At 39.2% G+C, this 20,846-nt stretch overlaps 1 protein-coding gene across 12 annotated transcripts in view; it reads right to left on the reverse strand.

The window, feature by feature from the left end:
• The window catches only part of DLG2 (discs large MAGUK scaffold protein 2), a 1,232,045-nt gene that overhangs the window by 438,818 nt on the left and 772,381 nt on the right, over window positions 1-20,846 (reverse strand). For all 12 annotated transcript variants that reach the window (XM_057552562.1, XM_057552552.1, XM_057552555.1 and 9 more), the window contains one exon: window positions 14,346-14,414. In XM_057552562.1, coding sequence (XP_057408545.1) covers window positions 14,346-14,414 — 69 coding nt within the window. The remainder of the gene's footprint in view (window positions 1-14,345; window positions 14,415-20,846) is intronic.

The following is a 20,846-nucleotide window of genomic DNA, read 5'->3' on the forward strand; positions in this document are numbered from 1 at the left end:
CTGTTTTTTTTTCTTTTATTGGAGTATAGTTGACTTACAGTGTTGTGTTAGATCCAGGTGTACAGCAAAGTGAATCAGTTATATATATATGTCTCCATCCTTTTTCAGATTCACCTCCCATATAGGTTATTACAGAATGTTGAGTAGAGTTGCCTGTGCTCTACAGTAGGTCCTTATTAGTTATCTATTTTATATATAGTTGTGTGTATATGTTAATCCCAATCTCCTAATTTATCACTTCCCCCCATATTTCCCCTTTGGTAACCATAAGTTTGATTTCGAGATCTGTGAGTCAGTTTCTGTTTTGTAAATAAGTTTATTTGTATCATTTCTTTTTTACTAGATTCCGCATGTAAGTGATATCATATATTTGTCTTTCTCTGTCTGACTTACTTCACTTAGTATGATAATCTCTAGGTCCACCCATTGCTGCAAATGGCATTATTTCATTCTTTTTTATGGCTGAGTAGTATTCCATTGTATATATGTACCACATCTCATTTATCCACGTGTCTACAAATGACCCAATTTCATTCCTTTTAATGGCTGAGTAATATTCCACTGTATGTATGTACCACATCTTCTTTATCCATTCATCTGTCGATGGACATTTAGGTTGCTTCCATGTCTTGGCTATTGTAAATAGTGCTGCAATGAACATTGGGGTGCATGTATCTTTTTGAATTATGGTTTTCTCCAAATATATGCACAGCTGTGGGATTGCAGGATCATATGGTAGTTCTATAGTTTTTAGTTTTTTTTTAGTTTTTTAAGGAACCTCCATACTATTCTCCTTAATGGTTGTACCAATTTACGTTCCCACCCACAGTGTAGGAGGGTTCCCTTTTCTCCACACCCTCTCCAGCATTTATTGTTTGTAGTTATTTTTTTGATGATGGCCATTATGACTGGTGTGAGGTGGTACCTCATAGTTTTGATTTGCATTTCTCTAATAATTAGTGATGTTGAGCATCTTTTCATGTGCTTTTTGGCCATCTGTATGTCTTCTTTGGAGAAATGTCTATTTAGGTCTTCTGCCCATTTTGGGATTTATTTATTTATTTATTTTTGATATTGAGCTGCATGAGCTGTTTGTATAGTTTGGAGATTAATCCCTTTTTGGTCTCATCATTTGCAAATATTTTCTCCCATTCCGATGGTTGTCTTTTGGTCTTGCTTATGGTTTCCTTTGCTGTGCAAAAGCTTTTAAGTTTCATTAGGTCCCATTTGTTTATTTGTGTTCTTATTTCCATTTCTCTGGGAGCTGGGTCAAAAAGAATCTTGCTGTGATGTATGTCATAGAGTGTTCTGCCTATGTTTTCCTCTAAGAGTTTGATAGTGTCTGGCCTTACACTTAGGTCTTTAATCCATTTTGAGTTTATTTTTGTGCATGGTGTCAGGGAGTGTTCTAATTTCATACTTTTACATGTATCTGTCCAATTTTCCCAGCACCACTTATTGAAGAGGCTGTCTTTTCTCCACTGTATATGCTTGCCTCCTTTATCAAAGATAAGGTGACCATATGTGCGTGGGTTTATCTCTGGGCTTTCTATCCTGTTCCATTGATCTATATTTCTGTTTTTGTGCCAGTACCAAACTGTCTTGATTACTGTAGCTTTGTAATATAGTCTGAAGTCAGGGAGCCTGATTCCCCCAGCTCCATTTTTCGTTCTCAAGATGGCTTTGGCTATTCGGGGTCTTTTGTGTTTCCATACAAATTGTGAAATTTTTTGTTCTAGTTCTGTGAAAAATGCCAGTGGTAGTTTGATAGGGATTGCATTGAATCTGTAGATTGCTTTGGGTAGTAGAGTCATTTTCACAAGGTTGATTCTTCCAATCCAGGAACATGGTATATCTCTCCATCTATTTGTATCATCTTTAATTTCTTTCATCAGTGTCTTATAATTTTCTGCATACAGGTCTTTTGTCTCCTTAGGTAGGTTTATTCCTAGATATTTTATTCTTTTTGTTGCAATGGTAAACGGGAGTGTTTTCTTAATTTCACTTTCAGATTTTTCGTCATTAGTGTATAGAAATGCAAGAGATTTCTGTGCATTAATTTTGTATCCTGCTACTTTACCAAATTCATTGATTAGCTCTAGGAGTTTTCTGGTAGCATCTTTAGGATTCTCTATGTATAGTATCATGTCATCTGCAAACAGTGACAGCTTTACTTCTTCTTTTCCGATTTGGATTCCTTTTATTTCTTTGTCTTCTCTGATTGCTGTGGCTAACACTTCCAAAACTATGTTGAATAATAGTGGTGAGAGTGGACAACCTTGTCTTGTTCCTGATCTTAGTGGAAATGGTTTCAGTTTTTCACCATTGAGGACAATGTTGGCTGTGGGTTTGTCATATATGGGCTTTATTATGTTGAGGAAAGTTCCCTCTATGCCTACTTTCTGCAGGGCTTTTATCATAAATGGGTGTTGAATTTTGTCGAAAGCTTTCTCTGCATCTATTGAGATGATCATATGGTTTTTCTCCTTCAATTTGTTAATATGGTGTATCACATTGATTGATTTGCGTATATTGAAGAATCCTTGCATTCCTGGGATAAACCCCACTTGATCATGGTGTATGATCCTTTTAATGTGCTGTTGGATTCTGTTTGCTAGTATTTTGTTGAGGATTTTTGCATCTATGTTCATCAGTGATATTGGCCTGTAGTTTTCTTTCTCTGTGACATCTTTGTCTGGTTTTGGTATCAGGGTGATGGTGGCCTCGTAGAATGAGTTGGGGAGTGTTCCTCCCTCTGCAATATTTTGGAAGAGTTTGAGAAGGATAGGTGTTAGCTCTTCTCTAAATGTTTGATAGAATTCGCCTGTGAAGCCATCTGGTCCTGGGCTTTTGTTTGTTGGAAGGTTTTTAATCACAGTTTCAATTTCAGTGCTTGTGATTGGTCTGTTCATATTTTCTATTTCTTCCTGGTTTAGTCTCGGCAGTTTGTGCATTTCTAAGAATCTGTCCATTTCTTCCAAGTTGTCCATTTTATTGGCATAGAGTTGCTTGTAGTAATCTCTCATGATCTTTTGTATTTCTGCAGTGTCAGTGGTTACTTCTCCTTTTTCATTTCTAATTCTATTGATCTGAGTCTTCTCCCTTTTTCTCTTGATGAGTCTGGCTAATGGTTTATCAATTTTGTTTATCTTCTCAAAGAACCAGCTTTTAGTTTCATTGATTTTTGCTATTGTTTCCTTCATTTCTTTTTCATGTATTTCTGATCTGATCTTTATGATTTCTTTCCTTCTGCTAGCTTTGGGGTTTTTTTGTTCTTCTTTCTCTAATTGCTTTAGGTGCAAGGTTAGGTTGTTTATTCGAGATGTTTCTTGTTTCTTGAGGTAGGCTTGTATTGCTATAAACTTCCCTCTTAGCACTGCTTTTGCTGCGTCCCATAGGTTTTGGGTCGTCATATCTCCATTGTCATTTGTTTCTAGGTATTTTTTGATTTCCCCTTTGATTTCTTCAGTGATCACTTCGTTATTAAGTACTGTATTGTGTAGCCTCCATGTGTTTGTATTTTTTACACATCTTTTCCTGTAATTGATATCTAGTCTCATAGCGTTGTGGTCGGAAAAGATACTTGATACGATTTCAATTTTCGTAAATTTACCAAGGCTTGATTTGTGACCCAAGATATGATCTATCCTGGAGAATGTTCCATGAGCACTTGAGAAAAATGTGTATTCTGTTGTTTTTGGGTGGAATGTCCTATAAATATCAATTAAGTCCATATTGTTTAATGTATCATTTAAAGCTTGTGTTTCCTTATTTATTTTCATTTTGGATGATCTGTCCATTGGTGAAAGTGGGGTGTTAAAGTCCCCTACTATGATTGTGTTGCTGTCGATTTCCCCTTTTATGGCTGTTAGTATTTGCCTTATGTATTGAGGTGCTCCTATGTTGGGTGCATAAATATTTACAATTGTTATACCTTCCTCTTGGATTGATCCCTTGATCATTATATAGTGTCCTTCTTTGTCTCTTATAATATTCTTTATTTTAAAGTCTATTTTGTCTGATATGAGAATTGCTACTCCAGCTTTCTTTTGATTTCCATTTGCATGGAATATCTTTTTCCATCCCCTCACTTTCAGTCTGTATCTGTCTCTAGGTCTGAAGTGGGTCTCTTGTAGACAGCATATATATGGGTCTTGTTTTTGTATCCATTCAGCCAGTCTGTGTCTTTTGGTGGGAGCATTTAATCCATTTACATTCAAGGTAATTATCGATATGTATGTTCCTATTCCCATTTTCTTAAATGTTTTGGGTTTGTTATTGTAGGTGTTTTCCTTCTCTTGTGTTTCTTGCCTAGAGAAGTTCCTTTAGCATTTGTTGTAAAGCTGGTTTGGTGGTGCTGAACTCTCTCAGCTTTTGCTTGTCTGTAAAGGTTTTAATTTCTCCATCGAATCTGAATGAGATCCTTGCTGGGTAGAGTAATCTTGGTTGTAGGTTTTTCTCCTTCATAACTTTAAGTATATCCTGCCACTCCCTTCTGGCTTGCAGAGTTTCTGCTGAAAGATCAGCTGTTAACCTTATGGGGATTCCCTTGTGTGTTATTTGCTGTTTTTCCCTTGCTGCTTTTAATATGTTTTCTTTATATTTAATTTTTGACAGTTTGATTAATATGTGTCTTGGCGTGTTTCTCCTTGGGTTTATGCTGTATGGGACTCTCTGTGCTTCCTGGACTTGATTAACTATTTCCTTTCCCATATTAGGGAAGTTTTCAACTATAATCTCTTCAAATATTTTCTCAGTCCCTTTCTTTTTCTCTTCTTCTTCTGGGACCCCTATAATTCGAATGTTGGTGCATTTAATGTTGTCCCAGAGGTCTCTGAGACTGTCCTCAGTTCTTTTCATTCTTTTTTCTTTATCCTGCTCTGCAGTAGTTATTTCCACCATTTTATCTTCCAGGTCACTTATCCTTTCTTCTGCCTCAGTTATTCTGCTATTGATACCATCTAGAGTATTTTTAATTTCATTTATTGTGTTTTTCATCGTTGCTTGGTTCCTCTTTAGTTCTTCTACGTCCTTGTTAAATGTTTCTTGCATTTTGTCTATTCTATTTCCAAGATTTTGGATCATCCTTACTATCATTATTCTGAATTCTTTTTCAGGTAGACTACCTATTTCCTCTTCATTTGTTAGGTCTGGTGTGTTTTGACCCTGCTCCTTCATCTGCTGTGTGTTTTTCTGTCGTCTCATTTTGCTTATCTTACTGTGTTTGGGGTCTCCTTTTCACAGGCTGCAGGTTCATAGTTCCCGTTGTTTTTGGTATCTGTCCCCAGTGGCTAAGGTTGGTTCAGTGGGTTGTGTAGGCTTCCTGGTGAGGGGACTATTGCCTGTGTTCTGGTGGTTGAGGTTGGATCTTGTCTTTCTGGTGGGCACGTCCACGTCTGGTGGTGTATTTTGGTGTGTCTGTGGCCTTATGATTTTAGGCAGCCTCTCTGCTAATGGATGGGGCTGTGTTCCTGTCTTGCTAGTTGTTTGGCATAGGGTGTCCAGCACTGTAGCTTGCTGGTCGTTGAGTGAAGCTGGGTGTTGGTGTTGAGATGGAGATCTCTGAGAGATTTTCGCCGTTTGGTATTACGTGGAGCTGGTAGGTCTCTTGTGGACCAGTGTCCTGAAGTTGGCTCTCCCACCTCAGAGGCACAGCCCTGATGCCTGGCTGGAGCACCAAGAGCCTTTCATCCACACAGCTCAGAATATAGGGGAGAAAAAAATAGAAAGAAAGAAAGAGGATAAAATAAAATAAAATAAAGCTTTTGGGAGGTCTGACGTCTTCTGCCAGCGTTCAGTGGGTGTTCTGTAGGAGCAGTTCCACGTGTGGATGTATTTCTACTGTATCTGTGGGAAGGAAGGTGATCTCCGCGTCTTACTCTTCCGCCATCTTGCCCCTACTCAGTATAGTCATTTTGACAACGTTGATTCTTCCAATCCAAGAATGTGGTATATCTCTCCATCTGTGTCATCTTTGATTTCTTTTATCAGCATCCTATAGTTTTCTGCGTACAGGTCTTTTGCCTCCTTATGTAGGTTTATTCCCAGGTGTTTTATTCTTTTTGATGTGATGGTAAATGGGATTGTTTCCTTAATTTCTCTTTCTGATCTTTTGGTGTTAGTGTATAAGTATGCCAGAGATTTCTGTGTATTAATTTTGTATCCTGCAACTATACCAAATTCATTGATGAGCTCTAGTAGTTTTGTAGTGTTGTCTTTAGGATTTTCTATGTATAGTATCATGACCTCTGCAAATAGTGACAGTTTTACTTCTTCTTTTCAAATTTGGATTCCTTTTATTTCTTATTCTTCTCTGATTGCCATGGCTAGGACTTCCAATACTATGTTGAATGAAAGTCTTGTTCCTGATCTTGGAGGAAATGCTTTCAGTTTTTCACCATTAAGAATGATGTTAGCTGTGGGTTTGTCATGTATGGCCTTTATTATATTGACGTAGGTTCCCTCTATGCCCACTTTCTTTTTATCATAAATGGGTGTTGAATTTTGTCCAAAGCTTTTTCTGCATCTATTGAGATGATCACACGGTTTTTATTCTTCAATTTGTTGATATGGTGTATCACAGTGATTGATTTGTGGATATTGAAAAATTCTTGCATCCCTGGGATAAATCCCACTTGATCATGGTGTATGACTCTTTTAATGTGTTGTTGGATTCAGTTTGCTGGTATTTTGTTGAGGATGTTTGTGTCTGTGTTCATCAATGATATTGGCCTGTAATTTTCTCTTTTTTTGTGGTATCTTTTCCTGGTTGGTATCAGGGTGATGGTGGCCTCATAGAATGAGTTTGGGAGTGTTCATTCCTCTTAGTTTTTCTGGAACAGTTTCATAAGGATAGGTGTTAACTCTTCTCTAAATGTTTGATGGAATTCACCTGTGAAGCCATCTGGTCTTGGACTTCTGTTTGTTGGACGTTTTTAAATCAGAGTTTCAATTTCAGTACTTGTGATTGGTCTGTTCATATTTTCTATTTCTTCCTGGTTCAGTCTTGGAACGTTGTACCTTTCTAAGAATTTGTCCTTTTCTTCTAGGTTGTCCATATTATTGGTGTATAGTGGCTTGTAGTAGTCTCTTATGATCCTTTTTATTTCTGTGGTGTCAGTTGTAATTTCTCCTTTTTCATTTCTGATTTTATTGACTTGGGCCCTCTCCCTTTTTTTCTTGATGAGTCTGGCTAATGGTTTATCAATTTTGTTTATCTTTTCAAAGAAAAAGTAAAAAGAACCAGCTTTCAGTTTCACTGATCTTTTTTATTTTTTAGTCTCTATTTCATTTATTTCTGCCCTGACCTTTATGATTTCTTTCCTTCTACTAACTTTACGTTTTGTTTCTTCTTCTTTCTCTAGTTGCTTTAGGTGTAATGTTAGGTTGTTTATTTGAGATTTTGTTTCCTGAGGTAAGATTGTATTGCTAAAAACTTACCTCTTAGAACTGCTTTTGCTGTGTCCCATAGGCTTTGGATCGTAGTGTTTTTGTTGTCATTTGTCTCTAGGTATTTTCTGATTTCCTCTTTGATTTCTTCGGTGATCCACTGGTTGTTTAGTAACAAACATATTGTTTAATCTCTACGTGTTTGTGTTTTTTTACGGTTTTTTTTCCTATAATTGATTTCTAATTTCATAGCATTGTGGTAGGAAAAGATGCTTGATATGATTTCATTTTTCTTAAATTTACTGAGGCTTGATTTGTGGCCCAATATATGATCTATCCTGGAGAATGTTCCATGTGCATTTGAGAAGAAAGTGTATTCTTCTGCTTTTGGATGGAAAAATTAAGTCCATCTGGTCTAATGTGTCATTTAAGGCCTGTGTTTACTTACTGATTTTCTGTCTGGATGATCTGTCCATTGGTGTAAGTGGGGTGTTAAAGTCCCCCACTATTATTGTGTTACTCTCGATTTCCCCTTTTATGGCTGTTAGCATTTGGCTTATATATTGAGGTGCTCCTATGTTGGGTGCATACATATTTACAATTGTTATATCTTCTTGGATTGATCATGTAGTGTTCTTCCTTGTCTCTTGTAACAGTCTTTATTTTAAAGTCTATTTCGTCTGATATGAGTATTGCTACTCCATCTTTCTTTTGGTTTCCTTTTGCATGGAATATCTTTTTCCATCCTCTTACTTTCAATCTGTATGTGTCCCTAGTGGGTCTCTTGTAGACAGTATATATACAGGTCTTGTTTTTGTATCCACTCAGCCAGTCTGTGTCTTTTGGTTGGAGCATTTAATCCAACTACATTTAAGGTAACTGTCAATATGTATGTTCCAATTACATTTAAGGTAATTATCAATATGTATGTTCCTATTGACATTTTTTAAAAAAATCATTTATTTATTTATTTAGTTTTGGCTGTGTTGGGTCTTCATTTCTGTACGAGGGTTTTTTCTAGTTGCGGCAAGCGGGGGCCACTCTTCATCGCGGTGCGCGGGCCTCTCACTATCGCGGCCTCTCTTGTTGCGGAGCACAGGCTCCAGAAGCACAGGCTCAGTAGTTGTGGCTCACGGGCCTAGTTGCTCCGTGGCATGTGGGATCTTCCCAGACCAGGGCTCGAACCCATGTCCCCTGCATTAGCAGGCAGATTCTCAACCACTGCGCCACCAGGGAAGCCCCCTATTGACATTTTTAAAAAATTGTTTTGGATTTGTTTTTGTAGGTTTTTTTCCTTCCCTTCCTCTTTTGTTCTCTTCTCTTGTGATTTGATGACTGTCTTTAGTGTGTGTTTGGGTTGCTTGTGTGTGTGTGTGTGTGTGTGTGTGTGTGTGTGTGTGTGTATCTATTGTACTTTTTTGGTTTGCAGTTCCCATGAGGTTTTTAAAATTTTTAAGTTTTATTTTTTTTTTTTAAATTTATTTATTTATTTGTTTGTTTGCTTGTTTGTTTATGGCTGTGCTGGGTCTTCGTTACTGCGCATGGGCTTTCTCTAGTTGCGGCAAGCGGGGGCTACTCTTTGTTGCGGTGTGCGGGCTTCTCATTGCGGTGGCTTCTCGTTGTGGAGCATGGGTTCTAGGCACGCGGGCTTCAGTAGTTGCAGCGCATGGGCTCAGTATTTGTGGCTTGCAGGCTCTAGAGCGCAGGCTCAGTAGTTGTGGCACACAGGCTTAGTTGCTCTGCCGCATGTGGGATCTTCCCGGACCAGGGCTCGAACCCATGTCCCCTGCATTGGCAGGCGGATTCTTAACCACTATGCCACCAGGGAAGTCCCCCCATGAGGTTTTGATATAGCAGTCTATATATACACAAGGTTATATTAAGTTGCTGGTCTCTTTCCACCTAAAGAAGTTCCTTTAGCATTTGTTGTAAACGTGGTTTGGTGGTGAATTCTCTTAGCCTTTGCTTGTCTGTAAAGCTTTTGATTTCTCTGTCAAATCTGAATGAAAGCCTTGCTGTGTAGAGTATTCTTGGTTGTAGCTTTTTCCATTTCATCACTTTAAATATATTTTACCACTCCCTTCTGGCCTGCGGAGTTTCTGCTGAAAAATCTGCTGAAAACTTTATGGGGATTCCCTTGTATGTTATTTGTTGCTTTTCCCTTGTTGTCTTTAATATTTTTTCTTTCTCTTTAATTTTTGCCAGTTTGAATAATATATGTCTAGGCATGTTCCTCCTTGGGTTCATCCTGTATGGGACTCTCTGCACTCCCTGGACTTGAGTGAGTGTTTCCTTTCTCATATTAGGGAAGTTTTTGGCTATAATATCTTTAAATATTTTCTCAGGCCCTTTTTCTTTCTCTTCTCCTTTGTTGACGCCTGTAATGTGAACGTTGGTGCATTTAATGTTGTCGCAGATGTCTCTGAGACTGTCCTCATTTCTTTTCATTTTTTGTTCTTTATTTTGTTCTGTGGCAGTGATTTCCACCACTGTCTTCTGGCTCACTTCTGCCTCAGTTATTCTGCTATTGATTCCTTCTAGTGTGTTTTTCATTTCAGTTATTGTGTTGTTCATCTCTGTTTGTTTGTTCTTTAAATCTTCTAGCTCCTTGTTAAACATTTTTTTGTATCTTCTCAATCTGTGCCTCCATTCTTTTTCTGAACTTTTGCATCATCTTTACTATCATTACTCTGAATTATTCTTCAGGTAGATTGCCTATCTCCTCTTGATTTAGTTGTTCTTGTGAATTTTTATCTTGTTCCTTCATTTGCAACATATTTCTGTGTCATCTCATTTTGTCTACCTTTCTGTGTTTGTGGTCTCCTTTCCACAGGCTGCAGGATCATAGTTTCTCTTAGTTCTGGTGTCTGCCCCCTGTGGGTGAGGTTGGTCCTGGGGTTTGTGCAGGCTTCCTGGTGGAAGGGACTGGTGCCTGCCCTCTGGTGGGTGGAGCTGGATCTTGTCTGTCTGGTGGGCAGGGCTGTGCCAAGGGGTGTGTTTTGAGGTAGCTGTGAGCTCAGTATGACTTTAGGCAGCCTGTCTGCTGATGGGTGGAGCTGTATTCCTGTTTTGCTGGTTGTTTGGCCTGAGGCATTCCAGCTCTGGAGCTTGTAGGCTTTTGGGTGGGGCCAGGTCTTGGTGCCAAAAATGGGACCTCTGGGAGAGATCATGCTGATCAGTGTTCCCTGGGGCCTCTGCCACCAGTGTCCTTGCCCCCAGAGTGAGCTACCGCTGACCTTTGCCTCCTCAGGAGACCCTGCAAGACCCCTAGTTAGGTCTAGCCCTGGTTCCTATGGAGGTATTGCTTTGTGTTGGGTCCCAATGCATGTGAAACCTTGTGTGCGCCCTCCAAGAGTGGAGTCTCTGTTTCTCCCAGTCCTGTGGAGCTCCTGCACTCAGGACCCACTGGCCTTCAAAGCCAAATGCTCTGGGGGGTTCTTTCTCCTGATGACTGACCCTCAGACTGTCTTGTAGGGCTATTTTTATGTGGGAACGTCCCTGTATAGCCTAAGTGGGTTTAATATTTTTTGGTGCTAGAGCTGTTTTTAATATGCTTGTCTGCGACCTCTTTCCTCAGTGTATGCTGGCCATTATCCCCTTGGTAAGAGGAGTGACTGAGGTTAGGGTGACCTGAGCCTGCACGGGATATTGAACGGGGGCCTCCCCTTGCTCTGAGGTTGTCGCTGCCCTGTGAGGGGCAGGGTCTGCTCTCCAGTTGGAGTAGAGGCCCCGAGATCTGTTTCTGAGCTGTGTTTCTGACTGCAGTGTGACACAGGTGGGATTGGAGCACTCTCTCTGGGAGCAAAGCCACTGAGTTTTCCTCCTCTAGAGCTGTTCAACTGTGAGTGTGCTCTATTGTGTCACTTTTCACCTGTGGTGCTGGCTCATAAATTACACTGTTGCTGGAACTGCTCTCAGACCCACCTTAACAGTGGGTATGCCGGCAATTGGCCCTGGTGTCTTTCAGGCGTTGTTTTCACCAGACTACCAGCACAGATCCACTGAAGTCAGGTCCCAGGACTGCAGTAATTGTGCACCAGGACCTGCTGTGGGAGCTATGGAGGCAGCTCAGATTCTGGCCCGGTCCAGTCCCCATGTGTATGTGCACACAAACCCACAGTTGCTAAAGCTAGACCCGTCTCAGCTGGGGTAGTACTCATTCATTTGGATATTCTGCAGGTGCTGAGTTTACAAAGCCGGCAGCGGGGGGTGTGAGTCCGCATTTCCCACAACTGTGAGGAGAGATTTCAGCTCTTCTTCCTTAGTTGCATGGCCCATGAGGCTCAGCTGTGGTTTCAGCCCCACCTCTGCATGTGGGCCTTCCACCAGTGTCTGTTCCTGAGGCTTCCCCAGAGCCTGCCCCGGTGGGTGGGGTCAGAGGCAGCAACAGGTGGGGCAAATGCCAGCCTGCTGGGGTGGGCGGGGGTGAAGGAGGCAGCTGCAGTGGGTGGGGCATGTGAGCCTGCTTGGGCTGTGGGGGTGGAGGAGGGGGCGGGGGTGAGTGAGCCTGCTCTTGCAGGCCGTGGCCAGGGCGGGTGAGGCGTGCAAACCTGCTCAGGCAGGAGCCCCTTCTAGTGCCCAGGGAGGCAGGGGCTGGTGCATGGGCAAGGGGGCTGCAATGGTGGCCTGGGCTTCTTCCACAAACATTCCTGCTTGTAGAGCTCTGTACTCCCATCCCTTCAGGCTCTCTCTTTGCAGCTAACAGCAGTCCCCTCCCTGGGTCTGCTCTCCAAACCCCAGGTTCTAGCACCCAGCCTCCGTCCGCACCAGCAGACACGTGTCTCAGGCTGGGACGTGCAGGGCTGTGGCACCGACCATTCATGTAGGTCTCACTCTGTCCTGCCTCCCACAGACTGGTTGCTGTGCTCTCCTCCGAGCCCCTGAAGCTCCCCTTCTGTCCTAGCTGATCTCCCTACTAGCGAGCGGGCTTCCCTGGGTGTGGGAACCTCTCCTCTCTTTCAGTCCCCCCCCAGGGGTGCAGGTCGTGTCCTGTTTCCTCTTGTCTTTTTAAAATTTCTTTTGTCCTGCCCAGTTGCATGGGGATCGTTCTTGTCCTTTTAGGTGTCCGAGGTCCTCTGCTAGTGTTCAGCAGGTGCTCTGTCAGAATTGTTCCATTCTTGATGTACTTTTATGGGGAGAGGTGAACTCCACGTCCTCCTATTCTGCCATCTTGACTCCTCCCCCACTCCTATCTCAGTTTTTGTTTTCTTGTTTAATAGAGGAGCTAACATTGTTTGATGTTCTTTACCGCCAAAAACAGAAGAGGGGGACTAGGAAGAGAAGGAGGTATCCTTTTGAGGGGAGGGCAGTGTTCATGCAGAGGTCACATTCCTTTCACTCATGTTCCCATGGGTTTGCGGACATGCAGTGGATTTCCTTAGCTAAAGGCAAGAAAGGGCTCCCCATGAAAAGTGTTTATAAAATTTATGCTGTTCCAGGAAGGAAAGGCTAACATCTCCCTCCCAAGTGGATGTCCACTTAGTCATGGAGTTTGCTGACTTGCCCTGGGGAGAGAAGATGAGACTGTCAGGCAGGGAGAAAGGAGGCAAGGACTAGCCCTAGTAAGTTCCAGCTGAGGGGTAGGAAAGATGCATGCTGCTCATGTCTGCAGGCCTCACATGTGAAGCTGCTGAGGACAGGTGAGAAAGGGCGACTGTGTGCTTGTGAGGAGGGATTGGTGCAGCTGGGGCAAAGTGGGTGAGCGCATCAGAGGACTACAGTGTGCTACTGCCAGGGGGTTTTGTAGAAAAGATCGCTGGTGCTCCCAGGGGACCACATGCTGGGGGAGTTGCTTGCGTTTCTTAGCATTGGTGCCTGTTTGTTTGGTTCGCTACCCATCCAGGCTACATCACCAGTGATAGCCAACAGAAAGGGGGACCGCCACAGGAGAATGTGAGGAATGCCATTTCCCATTTTTTTTTTTTTTTAACTTCATTTCTACCAGAGAAGAAATCTAAGAGAAAGGAAGATCTAGAGGGCGGTATGAGAGAGAGAGCAGATCACTCCTCTGTCAACTCCAGAGCACTTTGGTGGACCCCAAGTCTTAATTATGTTGGAAAGAGAGACAGAGGTTTGACTGAAAACACAAGATTTGAAAATAGAGAGAATAAATAATAGAGATTTTAACTGAAATGCCATTAAGGAAGTCTACTTGTTATTGAGAAATAGGGTTGAACAAAGCATAGTTGGTAACAGATATTGGAAAAATAAAGTGATTTAATTTTTATACAGTAACCAATTAAGTGTTCTCAATTAAATCAGTTGCGATTATAAAGCAAATGGATGGAAATATTAACTCCTTCTTCTCAGCCCCTTCAGCTTCTATCTGATTGGGGAATTTAGAAATACAAAATACTAAGTCCTCTACACATCACCATTCTCATTTCCGGCCTCGCACACCTTGCGCCAAAGCACCGAATCACTCAGTGGCCTTTTGACATCCGACATCTGCTTCGATGTTCATGTTTCTGCATGTGCTCTTTCTCCTGCAGGGAGTACCCTTCCTTCCAATGTCTGTCAGGCAAATATCCACAGATGCTTCAGTTCTCAGCTTCAGAGTTATATCTTCTCTGAAACCGTCATGACCTGTTCCCCCCATCCCTCTTTGATACCCATTCTCAGTCAGATAGATATCCTTTCTGGATCCTTCATTAATCCCTCATACGTATTTCCTGTGTGATGCTCACACTGTTATGTGCAGGTGTGTGTTTATATTTGTCACTCTCAATAGATAATGAGTCCTCTGAAGGAAAAGATCTTATTTGACTTGTTCAGTGTACTACCTAGCATGGTGCTTGGCATATATATAACATAAGCTTCATAGACATTTGCTAACAGAAAGAAAAAAAAGGGGTAAAGTGGGGAGGGAGGGAGGAAGGAAGGAAGGAATTTATGCTCAGAGTGACGAGGGTGCTCGGTTTGGTTTAAGACAGGGCTCCATATTATTCTTATCTTACCCTTCCAGGGAGATGGCCCGTTGGAGAGTCACTGAGGGCTGGCGGGTTGTAGTGCTGTGTTGGGAATGACTGCAAGAAAAGAAAGAAAACAAACGCAGGTCATTTATTTAAAATATCTTTGCACCTTCTAATAGTCTTATTGTCACGAAGAGAATCAATCTTGGAAGAAATACAGGAGAGATTAAATGACTGTTCTTTGGTGATAAGCAGAATCATCCACCACAATATAACACTCTACCAGATAAGGGGTTAATATATCTTTATAATTTGATTTCAACATGTATTAATCAAAATTAAGCTTTAAACGAAGGGTAGCCATGAAAAGAAACAAATATATTTGGAAGAGGTAATTATTTTCCCCTTGGAATAAGATAACATAAAGCATAAAAACAAATTTCACTATGATGCAATATATTATTTTTTTTAATGCAGAACATTTTTTTCTAACAAAATTTTAAACAGCAAATTTGCAAATTGGAGTAGTATTTAGTATAAATTTATTAGTTTACATTCGCAATACTTGTAAAAATAACAATAATTCAACTGAATGAACACAAAAATTTGAAAAATGGGATTTCCAGTTGCATATCAACATCAGTTAGAATTTAAGGTAATTCCGTATTTATTTTGGTTGCATGATAACAAGGTAAGACTGATTTTATAGGTAAGTATTTGCACTAGAAATTATATTGTATCTTTGCACTAGAAATTGTATATATAGTAGTATCTAATATTTATTGAGTACTTATTGCCTGAGTTACTTTTCTAATTATAATTTTACATCCTTTATTTCTTACAACTCTATGAGGTATGTACTGTCCCATTTGACAGATGAGGAAATTAAGGTACAGGAAGGTTTAAAACTTGCCCAAATTCACGTGGTAAATACCTGTGCTCGAAACAGTATCTAGACTGATTCTAGTGCCATTCTTCTTAACCATCATATTACATCACCTTCCAAATGGTAACAATTTTTTTGGCTTTGAAAGAATTTGTCTTGCAATTTCAGAATACTCTTCAATTAGAGGGAGACTCTCTTTCATCTGAGATATGCACAATGACAATCCAAGAGCATATTGTAATGTGAGTTTCCTATGTATTAAAGTATACAATAAAATGTATTTCAGTGTGTAATTTTAGTTTGTAGTATTAGTTTAAAAACTTATTTGTAACATTAGTTACATATACATGTAGTGTGTGAAGGTGTGTATATACAAATATATGTATAGAGAAAAACTTGAGTAAAATATTTGCAGAACATGAAGCAACTTCACACAATTCTAAGACTTCTCAGCACATACTTTGAAAACACTGACATTGCCATAGAGAGCCAAGCAAATAGGCTGCAGATTTTTCATTCAGAACTTTTGTTATTATGGGTGAGAGGAGGTGTTTCTCTGTGACTAGCATTTAACTGTGTCATGGATGACATTTATCTGAGGTTGAGAGAGCAGAATTTGGAGACTATGGCTAAGACCTAGAGAATGGTTGTCTTCTTCAAATTAAGGATTGTATCCTTTGTTTCCTGGCATCCCTCATAGTGCCGAGCATCACTTATGTCCACTAAGCATGTTTTGATTGGCCAACTGAAAGGCAGCATAGCATTGAGCTGGACCATGTAGCCAGGCTGCCTGAGTTCAAATTTCAGCTCTGCCACATAGACCAATGTGACCTTGATTGAGTTTCTTAAAGTTCTCTGTAACAGTACCTTCCTCATAGGGTAGTTATTCAATGACTACAGTGTTTAGAACAGTGTCTGTCTGTCTGTTACATGGCAAAAGCTACATAAGTGTTAAATAAACTGATATGATTTAGCAGAGTGTGCACTTTGAGATCTTTCTTTAGTACTAAATAAGCATAATTAATTATTTAGATCACTTCAATTAGCCATATAGTCAATGCCACAAGGTGTAGATTTGTGAGTATATTATAACTTTGGTGGTCACTATCAAATTATTAAAATGTTTTCTGTTGTAAAAACATTATAAAATTTATATTAATAGAAATCAATTAATCAGTCAATCAGCCACAGCAATCAATCGCCAAGAAAAAAGAAATAAAAGGTATCCAGATTGGAAGGGAAGAGGAAAAATCATCATTATATGCAGATGACATGATGATACTCTACAGAGAAAATCCTAAAGGCACCAACAGAAAACTACTAGAGCTCATCAATGAATTTGGTAATGTTGCAGGATACAAAATTAATATACAAAAATCTGTTGCATTTCTTTACACTAGCAATGAAATATCAGAAAGGGAAAGTAAAAAAAAAAAAAACCCCTTTAAAATTGCATAAAAAAATACTTTTAGGCATAAACCTGACCAAGGAGATGAGACATATGCTGAGAACTATAAAACACTGATAAAGGAAACTGAAGATGAGTCAAAGAAATGGAATGATAACCCATGCTCTTGGATTGGAAGAATTCATATTGTTTAAATGGCCACACTACCCAAAGCAATCTACAGATTTAATGTGATCCCTATCAAATTACCCATGACATTTTCCACAGAACTTGAACAAATAACTAACTCTAAAATTTATATGCAACCACAGAAGACCCAGAATTGCCAAAGCAATCCTGAGGAAAAAGAAAAAAGCTGGTGGTATAACCCTCCCAGACTTACTTCAGACAATACTACAAAGTTACAGTAATAAAAACAGTATGGTGCTGGCACAAAAACAGACATATGGATCAATGGAACAGGACAGAAAACCCAGAAATTAACCCACACACTTACTATGGTCAAAATTAATCTACAACAAGAAGGCAAGAATGTATAATGGAGAAAAGACAGTCTCTTCAATAAGTGGTGCTGGGTAAACTGTACAGCTACATGTAAAAAAAAAATGAAATTAGAACACTCTCTAACACCATACACAAAAATAATAAACCCCAAAAGGATCAAAGACCTAAATGTAAGACTGGATCTGTAAAACTCCTAGAAGAGAACACACGCAAAACATTCTCTGACATAAATTGTAGCAATGTTTTCGTAGGTCAGTCTCCCAAAGCAATATAAAATAAAAGCAAAAATAAACAAATGGGACCCAGTCAAATTTACAAGCTTTTGCATAGCAAAGGAAACAAAATGAAAAGACAACCTATGGAATGGGAGAATATATTTGCAAATGATGCAACCGACAAGTGATTAATCTCCAAAATATACAATTATGCAGCTCAATATAAAAAAAAGAGACCCAATCAGAAAATGGGCAGGAGACCTAAATAGACATTTCTCCAAAGAAGACACATAGATGGCCAACAGGCACATAAAAAGTTGCTCAACATGGCTAATTACTAGAGAGAGAAATGCAAATCAAAACTACAATGAGGTATCATCTCATGCTGGTCAGAATGGCCATCATTAAAAAGTCTACAAATAACAAATGCTGGAGAGGGTGTGGAGAAAAGGGAACACTCCTATACTGTTGGTGAGAATGTAAACTGACGCAGCCATTATGGAAAACAGTATGGAGGTTCCTCAAAAACTAAAATCTAAAAATAGAGTTGGCCTATGATACAGCAATCCCATTCCTTGTCATATATCTGGAAAACACGAAAACTGTAACTTGAAAAGATACATGTACCCCAGTGTTTATAGCAGCACTATTCACAATAGCCAAGACATGGAAGCAACCAATGTCCATCAGCAGATGAATGGATAAAGATGTGGTATATATATATATATATATATATATATATATATATATATATACATACACACACACACACACACACACGCACACGCACACATACACACACACAACACTGGAATATTAATCATGAAAAGAATGAAATAATTCCATTTGCAGCAACATGGATGGACATAGAGATTATCATACTAAGTGAAGTAAATCAGACAGACAGACAAGTATCATATGATATCACTTAGATGTGGAATCTAAAATGATACAAATGGACTTATTTACAAAACAGAAATAGATTCACAAAGAACAGACTGGTGGTTGCCAAGGGGGAGAGGGGTGGGGGAGGGATGGATTGGGAGTTTGGGGTTAGCGGATGCAAACTATTATATATAGAATGGATAAACAACAAGGTCCTACTGTATAGCACAGGGAACTATATTCAATATCCTGTGATAAACCATATGGAAAAGAACATAAAAAGTATGTATGTATAACTGAATCACTTTGCTGTACAGCAGAAATTAACACAACATTGTAAATCAACTATACTTCAATTAAAAAAAAAATTCTCTGACATAAATTGTAGCAATGTTTTCTTAGGTTACTCCCCCCAGGCAATAGAAATAAAAGCAAAAACAAACAAATGGGACCTAATCAAATTTACAAGCTTTTGCATAGCAAAGGAAACAAAACAAAAAGACAACCTAGGGAACAGAAGAAAATATTGCAAATGATGTGACCGACAAGGGTTAATTCCCAAAATATACAAACAGCTCATACAACTCAATAACAAAAAAACCAAACAACCAATCAAAAAATGAGCAGAAGACCTAAATAGACATCTCCAAAGAAGACACATATTGGGTTGGCTAACAGGCACATGAAAAGATGCTCAACATCGCTAATTATTACAGAAATGCAAATCAAAACTACAATGAGGTATCATCTCACACCAGTCAGAATGACCATCATCAAAAAGTCTACAAATAATAAATGCTGGAGAGGGTGTGGGGAAAAAGGAACCCTCCTACACTGTTGGTGAGAATGTAAACTGGTGCAGCCCCTATGGTAAACAGTATGGAGTTCCTTAAGAACCTGAAAATGGAGTTACCACATGATCCAGCAATCCCACTCCCGGGCGTATATCTGGAGAAAACTCTAATTCGAAAAGATAAATGCATTCCAGTGTTCATAGCAGCACTATTTACTATAGCCAAGACATGGAAGCAACCTAAACGTCCATCAACAGATGAATGGATAAAGAAGGTGTGGTATGTATACATAATGGAATATTATTCATCCATAAAAAAGGATGAAATAATGCCATTTGCCACATGGACCTAGAGATTATCATACTAAGTGAAGTCAGACAGGGAAAGACAAATATCATATGATATCACTTAGATGTGGAATCTAAAAAATACAAATGAACTTATTTACAAAACAGAAACATTCACAGACATAGAAAACAAACTTATGGTTACCAAAGGGAAAAGGGGGCAGAGAGGGATAAATTAGGACTTTGGGATTAGCAGATATAAACTACTATACATAAAATAGGTAAACAACAAGGTCCTACTATATTGCACAGGGAAGTATATTCAATATTGTGTAATAAACTGTAATGGAAAAGAATATGAAAAAGAATATATATATATTCACATATACATATATGTAACTGAATCACTTTGTTGTAGACCCAAAACTAACACAACATTGTAAATCAACTATACTTCAATTAAAAAATTAAACTTAAATTAATGGAAATCAAAATAAGAGAGTAAAAAAATTCACATATAATTCCACTGCCTTGTCTCAGACTTTACAGAATCATCTAATTTAATTCTCAGAGCTGTCGTATAAGGAAGGTATGAGAATCCCCATTTTATATTTAAGAAAACAAAATATTTAAGAAAACTTAAATACCATGTCAGAAAACAACAGCTTGCAAATATGGAGCCAGAATTCAAACTAAAGCCCCTCTTGTTGCCAAGTGTTTGTACTTTAAACTCTATGCTACTGATTCTCTGTATTTCCACATGTTTCATATCATTTTATATATACACAGACCATATATAACTTCATATCTGCATTCCTCCCCCCTTACATTATAATTTAATCACTCCTGCTAAGGTTTCCATAATTATTATTTTGGTGTTATATAATGTTGCTTACTCTGAAGATGTAATTTATTTAATCATCCTTTTACAGATGGATATTTGGGTTATTTCTATTGTTTTAATATTATAAACAATGCTGCAATGAACATACTGATATCAATTACTTTGTTTTACTTGACAATTTCCTTTGAATGTATTCCCCCAAATGGAAACATTTATTTGGTTATGTTTTACAACTTATGTTATCAATTACTTTTCAAAAGTTTCTACCATTTTATTGCTTCTAAAAATATACATATATGTGCCAGTTTCACCACAATCTTATAAGCCCTGCTATTATAATTAAAAAAAAATTGAGGGGCTTCCCTGGTGGTGCAGTGGTTGAGAGTCTGCCTGCCAATGCAGGGGACACGGGTTTGAGCCCTGGTCTGGGAAGATCCCACATGCCGCGGAGCAACTGGGCCCGTGAGCCACAACTACTGAGCCTGCGCATCTGGAGCCTGTGCTCCGCAACAAGAGAGGCCGCAACAGTGAGAGGCCCGTGCACCACGATGAAGAGTGGCCCCCACTCGTCACAACTAGAGAAAGCCCTCGCACAGAAACGAAGACCCAACACAGCCAAAAAATAATAATAATAAAAAATAAATAAAATTTATTAAAAAAAAAAGTCAACTTTCTTTAAAAAAAAAAATTGATAATAGGTACATAATGATGCTTCAGATTTAT

This window comes from Balaenoptera acutorostrata, chromosome 9, assembly GCF_949987535.1.
Source record: "Balaenoptera acutorostrata chromosome 9, mBalAcu1.1, whole genome shotgun sequence".
In the NCBI taxonomy this organism is placed as follows: Eukaryota; Metazoa; Chordata; class Mammalia; order Artiodactyla; family Balaenopteridae; genus Balaenoptera; species Balaenoptera acutorostrata.